The sequence below is a fragment of the Quercus lobata genome, chromosome 5 (assembly GCF_001633185.2).
Source record: "Quercus lobata isolate SW786 chromosome 5, ValleyOak3.0 Primary Assembly, whole genome shotgun sequence".
In the NCBI taxonomy this organism is placed as follows: Eukaryota; Viridiplantae; Streptophyta; class Magnoliopsida; order Fagales; family Fagaceae; genus Quercus; species Quercus lobata.
Genome location: NC_044908.1, coordinates 67,815,663 through 67,825,746, shown reverse-complemented (window position 1 = coordinate 67,825,746; position 10,084 = coordinate 67,815,663). Strand labels below are relative to the sequence as shown.

Sequence of the window (10,084 nt, the reverse complement as noted above, 5' to 3'; positions counted from 1 at the left end):
GTGTAAATTCTTCAGAAAGGTACTTTAAATAGTAAATCAATGTGTCTCTTACATTTGGGTATTAGTTAGAATTATTTTCAAATGATTGTACCAATAAAAGTGAATGTGTATAAATTTTGTTTAACTATCTCGTGCATCGCACGGGTTAGCGACTAGTTTTAGTAAATTCCCATGCAAAGACATTGTACTTAAATCACAAGCAAATTTATTAAAGTAAACTAATTTATTAATATTTAATAAATTAAGAGAGAGGTGGTCAATATAATAAGTTGAAAAACTATAAATTATGTAAATCTAAAATCAATATAATAATACTTCACAGTTGTTCACAAAGAGCCTAAGTGGTGTGTTGTTTATAATGTCTACCTTGGCCTTGGTTCTTAAATGAGGCTTGAGATCTCAGGTTCTGCTCCTAATAGCTCTCTATTACAATGATAGTCTCATGAAGGCTTGAGGGGCAAATTTAATGGAAAAAGGCTTAGACTTTCATGAAGTTCAAAACTTCTAACCATAAAAATGTCTCTTTGATATTCAAGACTCTAAATGAAACGTAAAGCTAGAAGCTTTTGATTGCAAAAAGAGAGTTTTAATAAATAAAAAAAATGGAAACTTTAGGCTTAAACATATTTTTTACACAAATCTTCAAGCTTCATCCATGGTGGAAAATGGTGTGTAAGCATAGAGGGCTTAACATAGCATAGACATAATATATAACATGCTAAACAATATGAACATAGATAAAACAAACAATAAATACACAAATGTCACATAAACAAGCATGGGGCTCCATGTCCAAAAGCATAGAAGATGGAAGCTTCAAGTTCTTGAACATGGAGAAACCCCTTATTCTAAAAAGATAAAGATGAAGAAGATAAGATTAGAAAGACATTTATAGCTCCCTATTCTTTTAAAAGAGGCTTGACGTCTCAAGTTCTATTTTATTGAATCCCATATTTGATTAAGGTTTGAGGCAAAAATAAATAAATAAATAAATAAATAAATAAAAAGTTTCAATTACAAGAAGGCAACAATGATAAATATAATACAAGATAACAACAATAACAGCGTTGCAACATGAATTTAAATCCATTTTATGTTCCTTGTGAAATAACATCAACACCATGGCAGCCCCGTGTGGGTACACAACCATTAAATGAGGCTTGAGTTCTGAGGTTCTATTTTATTGAATCTCATATTTGGTTAAGGTTTGAGTAAAAATAAATAAATAAAAAGTTGCAATTACAAGAAGGCAACAATGATAATATAATACAAGATAACAACAAAAGCGTAGCAATATGAAATTAGATCCATTTTATGTGCCTTGTGAAATAAACATCAACATCATGGCAGTCCAGCGTGGGGGCACAACCTAGGCCGTGGCAAGCTCGCCTACACACTACCTAGGCCATGGCACACACGCGTGCACGTAGCTAAGGCCATGGCCGTGGGCGGGCTACCAAGGCCATGGCATGCCCTTGGGACCCCTCGAAGGCCATGGCAACACTTGGGGGGCACGTTGCTGCCAAGACCAGATAACCTCTTCAGACATCTCCTACTCTTTTCCCCTTAAAGGGTGCTTAGGAATGAATCCTGCCTTGCACTAGGAAACATAGATTTGTTAAGGAAACATAATGGCCTTTTTTAGGGCAAATCTTCAAATCGTGTCATGATTTTTTGCACACATGTTAAGAAAAATCCAACCTTGAAGTAGAAATATTTTCAAGACCAAATTCAACATATGTGTGTATGTACATACATAAGCCTCGCGTCCATGTTGCCAAAGCCATGGTAGCCCAACATTGGCACGTAGCCCAAGCCATGCCTGTGTGCACGCTACTTAGGCCATGACAGTCATCATGGGCACGCAATCAAGGCCATGACATGCTTGCGTGAATGTTGCTTAGGCCATGGCAAGCCAGCATGGGCATACAGCCAAGGCCATGGCATGCACCATGGGTGGGTTGCCAAGGCTATGGCATGCCTTTACAACCCCTCGAAGGCCATGGCAGCACTTGGGGGGCACGCTACTGCCAAGGCCAGATAACCTCTTCAGACACCTCCTAATCTTCCTCCCTTAAAGAGCACTTAGGAACAAATCTTGCCTGGCACCAAGAAACATTGATTTATTGAGAAAACATAATGACCTTTTTTAGGGAAAATATTTGAATCTTGATCTAATTTTTTGCACACATGCTAAGTAAAATCCAACCTTTAAGTAGGAAAATTTTCAAGGCCAGATTCAACATTTTTTTTTAATGATTTTTGGAAGTTGAAAGTTAGGAAAAATCATAAAAATTAGAAAAACTGTCGGAATGCCCATCCAATTGTTGGAAACCCCCCACTAAAATTATAGAATAAATTTAGGAACATAATTTGGAAAAAGGCACGAGCCAATTTGGCTGGGAGTGGGAATAGGCGATGTAGCATGCATGTGGGCATGCCCAAATAATCTCCTTTGGGCATACTCACATGCCCATGGTAGCTAGCCCTATATGTACCCTGCCAAGTCCATGGCATGCCCAAATAACCTCCTTTAGTCATGCTGGTCTATCTAAATAACCTCTTTTGGGCATCCCAACATGCCCAAATAACCTCATTTAAGCATGCTGCATGCCCATGGTAGCCCCCCTTGGATCACCTTGTGAAATAAACATCAACGCCATAAATTTTGATATAGTGATATATCCAACATAAAAAGAAAAATTATACAAAAATCCCAAAAATAATAAAAAGTTCTAATAATTACAAACTAGTCTACAAAGAGCTGTGGAGGATCCACATGACCTTTTTGTGCCTGATAATCATAAAACATATTCATTGCTAAAATATCACGAAGTGTTAACCATTTAGTAGTAACTTGAAAGCATGTAATCCTATCTTGAGAATTAATTATGCTTTCTTCCATGTTGATCCTGTTTTCTTCCATTGTAAAGCAGGATCAACAAATTGTTGGACTTAAACGAAATAATGAAGTTTAAAAGATGCATAGATAATATAATTTGTGTTTTGATGCTGAAAAAAGATGGTGTGTGCAATATACTCCACTGCTTTTTTAACAATCCAAAATGACGAAGATAAATAGCTCTATGTAATTATCTAGAATTTTTAGGTCCAATCATTTAGGTGGTATATAGCTCCTACTTATCAAAAAAAAGAAGGGTGGTATATAGTTCCACAATTAGGATCTAAAAAGCCTGGACCATTAGGATATCATGCATGCCCAAGGTAGTAATCATGTATAATAAAAAGTAACAAAATACCAATCTATATAACAGTAGAGCATAAGTTAATCAACTCATATGGTCATATATGTACTGTTTATATATTACCATTTGGAATAATGAGTAAGACTTAGGTACAGTACTTAGGTACTATTCCTTAGATTTTCCTTTTAAGATTCTGCGATGTGGATTTTTTCTCATGAGATAAAAGTATATTATTTAGTTAAATAGCTACATGGCTGAATCTTAAGAAAGGAACTTAAAGAACAGCACCTAAAGTACTGTATCTAAGTTTTGTCTTGGAACAATATAACAACTACTCCCACCTAAAGCATTTCGAAGAACCTTTAATCAAATGCAAAACTCTCCGACCCAGAAAATACATAAACAAATTTTAGATCTGGATCACACACTCCTACCAAATTAGTAGAAAGGTTACCCTTTCTTTCCAATATCTAGGTTGGTCATCAACCTACGTAGTTACTAGAATGAGTTCCATCAAATGCTCTAAGATAAATCTGAAGGTTAATAATAACAAATTTAAATAAGTACCAATGAGAAAATTAAAATAAAATATTTAACTTTTTTTTTTCTTCTAATTTTGTATGTACCTCAACCCATTTCCACTTGTCATAAAATATTATATTTGATACCAAGAGCAGATGATGGGATTCACAAATTCATATGTTTTTTTTTTCTTTTTTTTTTAATACATTAATAATTAGGGGTGTGGGGATTTGAATTTTGAATATCGTTGTTGAAAGCACCAAGAAGTGCTAGTTAAGCTATAAAATTCTTAGCCAAATTCATAGGGTTTAATAACTGAAAAATGTGTTACGAAGTCGAACCTACTTGTTCAAACCATTTTATTTTGAGAATATTTTTTCTTATAGCCCCCATATTTAAAGGGAAATCTACAATAAAATTTTTAAAAAATTTTATAATATGGTACTTTTACTTATGCTAGTAACAGAGTTACACACGATAGCAGCTTTAATTTGTAATAATGGTTAGCAATTCAATTCAAGCTCATAAACAATAACTCCAAAGTTTTCGAATTTTTTTATATAAAATAAATAGTGTCTACGTCAAATTCAATAATAGGTTTTGCCATAGACATATTATACACAGTCCTACATGATAACAATTTTTTCAAATTGGCTAATAACTACCTATCAAAAATCAATTCGCTAATAACTCATGTCAAGGGTGTGTTTGGATAGAACTTATTTTGCTGAAACTAAAAATTGAAAACTGAAAACACTGTAGCAAAATAATTTTTAAATGTGTGAATAGTATCGTGAGACCCATTTTTAATGAAAAAATTGATAAAAAATAAAATTTGTGGGTTCATGAACAGTGCACGGATGCACTGTTCATGAAATACTGGTCAAATGTTGCGGCTACTGTTCATGTACAGTACATGAACAGTAGCCGCTTGTGAGGGAGAAAACGCGTGGAAAAAAAAAAAAAAAGGAGAAAACAAATAAACGCAACGCAGCAAACGCAACATTTCTATCCAAACATTACCCAAATCCCTTTTGTTTATATTATACACTGATATCCCAAACACATTGAAAGCAGCATAGAAGGGTACTTTGGGGAGTGCAGCTAACCCACCATTCCGCTAAAACCAATCCAATTCAATCTAACTCAAGGGATTGGGTTGGGTTGGTTTTTAGAGGGTTGATGGGTTGGGTTGGGTTGCCAATTTTTTTATTATTATTTTTTTTTTACAATAGGTTGGGTTGAATTGCCAAAAAAAAAAAAAATTTATAACGGTTTTGAGTCTAGTACAAGTCAAGAGATTCACAAATCTGCTTACTTGATCCAACCCACATATATTTAATACATATTTAAAATTTTATAAATTTATTGTTATTTGTGTTGGTTTAATGCACTAATAAAATAGTTTATGTTAGTTTGATGCTATGTTCAGGTTTGATTAACAAACATTAATAAAATTATAAATCTACTATTCCTTATGTTGATAATCTTATAAATAGGTTGTTCTAATATAATACTTAATTCTTTTTTTTTTAAAAGTAAACTATCTAATTCATGGGTCCAACTCCAACTTGATCCATGTGAATTGGGTTGGGTTTTTTTTTTCCAATCCAACCATGGTGGATTAGGTTGGGTTTGGATTGTGAAAATCTCTCAAACCGACTCATATACACCCATGCATCTATCTATGGATTGTTTGGATTAGGGGTTCTAATGTTCTATACGATAGTTGAAACCTTATACCAACAAGAAGGGGAAGACCAAAAAACAAAAAAGAACAACTTTGTTGCTCTATGTCCTACTAAATAATACATCAGTTGAGTTGCAGGCCCAAACGTGGGGCTATGCCAATATTAATTATTGGATATAAAGGTTAGAAAAGGTGAGTTGGTAATGACCAGTGCAGTGACCACCATACGGTGCTACGGGGTGATCTCCAGTCAAATAGAAAGTGGTGCGACCCACCACACCCAGTGATGCTCAAGCAATGTCAGTAGGGGCTCTACCAACTTAAGCCTTTTTCTTTACTATAAATTTGCTTTACCACAGGCATTAAGTCTCTTAATAATAAGATTCCAACCTATAGCTTCTTTTTGTTATCTCTAATCATCTAAATTATCTTAGAACCCTGCCTCTATAACTTTACACCTTTTTGTTTCTTCTTTCTTTGTGATCTAACAGATACTTTAACAAACAGAATGCATATTGGGAAGGCCTAAAATATAGGAAAAGAGTTTTAGACATTGGCCACTTGTCTTGTACTGAAACATGACCTTAAAAACATGGGGAAAAAAATGTTTAAATTACTATCAATTTTGTTAAAAAATATTCATAAACTAACATGATAATGCATGTCCTTTATATAATTTTCCGTTAGAGATATATTAACTCAATAGTATAAGTTCAAGCTTAGTCTTACTTTTTGTGTAAGCTAAGTCTCCCACTTGTATTAGAAATCTGTTAATCATTGTTGGTATATGGTTAGTGTTTCTTCCATGGACATAAGCCATCAGACTGAACTATGTAACTCTTTATATTTTTGTTTTACTTTATTTATACTTCATCTTCCATATATATTTTAGGATAACATATAGTATTAGAGCTAATAGTCAACAATATAATAAATAAATAAATATTTAAATATTCTTTTGTAAATTTTGACACAAAGTAATGAAATAATGAACTTTTTGACAAATAATTAGTTCTTTATATCTTTTGCTAAACTGAATCACTGTTGGTTGTTGCAGATAAAACACACCACTTTGTAAAGTGGAACCCCTGCGTGCTTCCAACATCGGAACATGGCCAATAGAATCATTGTAAAAACCATTAAATTATGAATTAATGAGGTGGTGCACCCTTAATTAAGCAAAGTGATGAAGTGGCCCCAATCCTAATCATCAATGAGCCCACGTAGCATGTTTTAACATCAAGGGGAGGACCCCACAAATTCATTGCTTATTGCTTAAGATCAGAACCGGCCAAAGTGGACAATTAAGTAAAAAAGTCCTAGACTATTCAGGCCATTGGATGATCATATAGGTTATTTTCTATCGAATATTTGATCCTAAGTCTAGGATTTGACAGAAGGTCCCACAATGAATTAACCAATTAGACATCATCAATTTGTAAGGATGACGAAATAAGTTCACTGGATAACATGGCAGCTTGCCAACAACACTGGCTTGAGAAGGTTGAGCCCTCACAATATGTCATATGTGGTTGCAGCTTCCAGGCAGGAGTTTTCGTACTAATTCACATGATAGTTGAGTTATGTGAATAGTGATGTTTCAACGGATATGTTGTATCCATAATAATAGTATTATTAATGTCTCGATAGTACATGTGGTATTATCTATTGTCATCATCAGGCGTATTGACGACTCGATCCACGTCGAAAACCCACTTTTTCTTTTTCTTTTTTCTATATAAAAAAAAAAAAAAAAGAAGTAATATACATTGCTTCCATATAGTTCCAATCCACCTCTTCTAGAAGAAGAAGTGAAATCCCAAAATTTCTCTTTAATAGAAGGATTCTTATAGACAAAGCTCAAAAATAAATGAGAACTTCCAATACGCATTTTATAGGTTAGTCCTTTCTCTCATACTGTTACGTATAATATTTTTGGCTAAGTGGAGTGCAAAGGATATGCATTCTAGTTTTTGAACTCAATCTTAGTTATCACCTCATATATTTATGCACTCATTGTGATTCGAACTCACAATCTTATCACCTCATATGCAGGGAAGAATAAATGTCATTAGACAAAATTATAACTTATAAGACAGTGTTTTTGCTTCCAAAAAGTATTGTTACTAATTACAAGATAGTGTTATTATTATTATTTTTTTAGAGATAATTACAACATGCTGCTAGTTCCGCAGTTCAAACAATTTTCTCCTTAGACCCCCAAACACTTTGTATATAGGGATGTATCAATTCAATTATAAAGTCTTTGGTTCAAGATAGTGTTATTAAGCTTAAGGAACGTTGGTCTATTATTATTTTTTATTTGGGGAGTTTTGTAAATGCATGATAGATATCATATGATTTTGGATTCTCTAAGCTGAGCAACGAAATCACCGGTATAACTTGTTCAGTAAAGAAACAATATATTTATCACTAGTGAAGCTAAGAAATTCAATAAGTATTCTTTTCCATAATTAAGTGCTTTAATTTCACTAAATCATTGCATAAATATCACAAACTTCGCCTAACTATTAAGTTAATAAAACTAATCATGGTAACTTGTCATTATAAAACTTTATACCTCATTTTTCGTCCAATATAAATGAACTCTTACGTACCTTTTTAAAATAATTAATTGATTAGGGAATGATTAACAATTATGATTTGCAATTGCACCATTAGGAATTATATTCTATTTTTCTTTTTCTTTTTCTTTTTTTTTTTTTTTTTTCCATGCAACCAGCTTTGGCTTAAAAGATAGTCTAGGTAGAGGCCAGAGCCAAGCTGAGCCAACCAAACTAAAGGCCTGGATCACGTGCTAAAACCTCAAACAGAACCAGATATCCTCTCCTCCATCTCCATCCAACGGCACATCCCATGTCCACGTGTCATAATCTTATCATAAAAATGAACGGTCCAATACCATCCCACCTGTCAAATTGGATTTAATATTTAATCCAACATTAATACCATAATTAAACTTAAAATATCCCCCCTATACCTACAAAGTCACAAATCCACTACAGCCCACCCTTAAAAAAATCCACCTATATTCAACATTCCCAGTTCAGCTTTCTCACTAAAACCCTAAACCAAACTATAATCTAAACACTCAGTCACACATATATATTCTATTCATGCAGTACAGTTTCTCTCTTTCTTTCTCTTTCTCTTTTGCTTTTTGGTGACATTTAGGCCCAACTTATTAGTTTTGTGTATATATAGAATCAACCTCAAGAAGTTTGTATTTGTTTGATATATATATTCTGGGCTAACCACTACTAGCTAGTTGGGTGTGTGTGAAAGTGTTCATATATGGCTGACTCAGACAATGATTCTGGAGGGCAAAACAACACAAACTTGTCACCGAGAGAGCAAGACAGGTTTTTGCCAATAGCAAACGTGAGTAGGATCATGAAGAAAGCCTTACCAGCCAACGCAAAGATCTCAAAGGAAGCTAAAGAGACTGTACAAGAGTGTGTGTCTGAGTTCATTAGCTTCATCACTGGGGAGGCTTCTGATAAGTGTCAGAGAGAGAAGAGGAAGACAATCAACGGTGATGATCTTCTGTGGGCCATGACTACACTTGGGTTTGAAGAGTATGTTGAGCCTTTGAAGATTTATCTGCAGAAGTTTAGAGAAATGGAAGGAGAGAGAAGTACAGCTGCCATGGGAGGAAGACCTGGAGATAGTAGAGATGGTATTGGAGATGGTAGTACTACTGTTGTTGGGAATAGTGGGAATTCTGGGGGTGGGATATTGTATGGTGGGGTACAGTCAACTATGATGATGATGGGCCATAATCATCATCAGCAGCAGCATAACTATCATCAGAACAATTATCATCAGGGCCATATGTATGGATCTGGTAGTGCTAGTGGAGCCTCTTCTGGAAGGCCAAGGTAGGTTTTTGTTAATGGTCTATTTGGATGGAGAGGGGAAGGAAAGAGAGTGGAGGGGAGTAGAATAGAATTGGTTAAAAATAAGTTAATTTGGTGTTAAATCTATTCCTCCTCCCTCCCCTCAAACCAAACAAACCATAAGTGTTTGAAGAATATGATTTTGTTGTTTTCTTGGTTTGTATAATGGAATGGTGTTGTTGATTCTATTTGCTTTATAGTGTGGATTGTGGATGATTATGATGGTATGCTTGTTTTCTTTTCTTTTTTCTATATAATTTGTTTTGTTTTCTCACTGTGCCTTTAATTAGGAGATTGCTTGTGTGAAGCTAATGCAGGAGTTTTTGGGGGAAGAATTAAGAAAGATAGATAAAATGCCTAACCACATTAACACTAGGATATTGTCACTCTTGTTAGATCTTCCCATTGAGCATTGTAAATTGCAATGACTCCATATCAATCATATTTGTGGTAAATTTTAATAGTTTTCTTTGCTATATATAATTCCTAGCAAAGTGATTTTCTTTTTTAGATAAGCAAGTGATGGTTTAGTTCATAATTCATATATATATATATATATATGTATGTATGTGTATATATATATATAGGTTTTGTTTATTATTTTCAAACTTCATAATTCAAATTTAAGGTAGAATATATATATAGTATAACACCTTTTGGCTTGAGAATACAGATATGCAGTTCAGCAAAATCTATCATAACAAAGCCTATTTATGGGGTCGGTGATCAGTACACAAGAAATGGAT

The 10,084-nt window shown here is 34.0% G+C and overlaps 1 protein-coding gene across 1 annotated transcript; it reads left to right on the top strand.

Annotated features, from left to right (window-relative positions):
* The first annotated feature begins 8,419 nt into the window (after positions 1-8,419).
* On the top strand, positions 8,420-9,565 carry LOC115988619 (nuclear transcription factor Y subunit B-3). The gene has a single exon (XM_031112187.1). The coding sequence runs from the start codon at positions 8,734-8,736 to the stop codon at positions 9,322-9,324; it is 591 nt and encodes a 196-aa protein (XP_030968047.1). The 5' UTR covers positions 8,420-8,733; the 3' UTR covers positions 9,325-9,565.
* The last annotated feature ends 519 nt before the right edge of the window (positions 9,566-10,084 follow it).

Bases quoted from the DNA above. Each gene is read 5' to 3' on its own strand.
- LOC115988619 (XM_031112187.1), top strand. From the start codon at position 8,734: ATGGCTGACTCAGACAATGATTCTGGAGGGCAAAACAACACAAACTTG.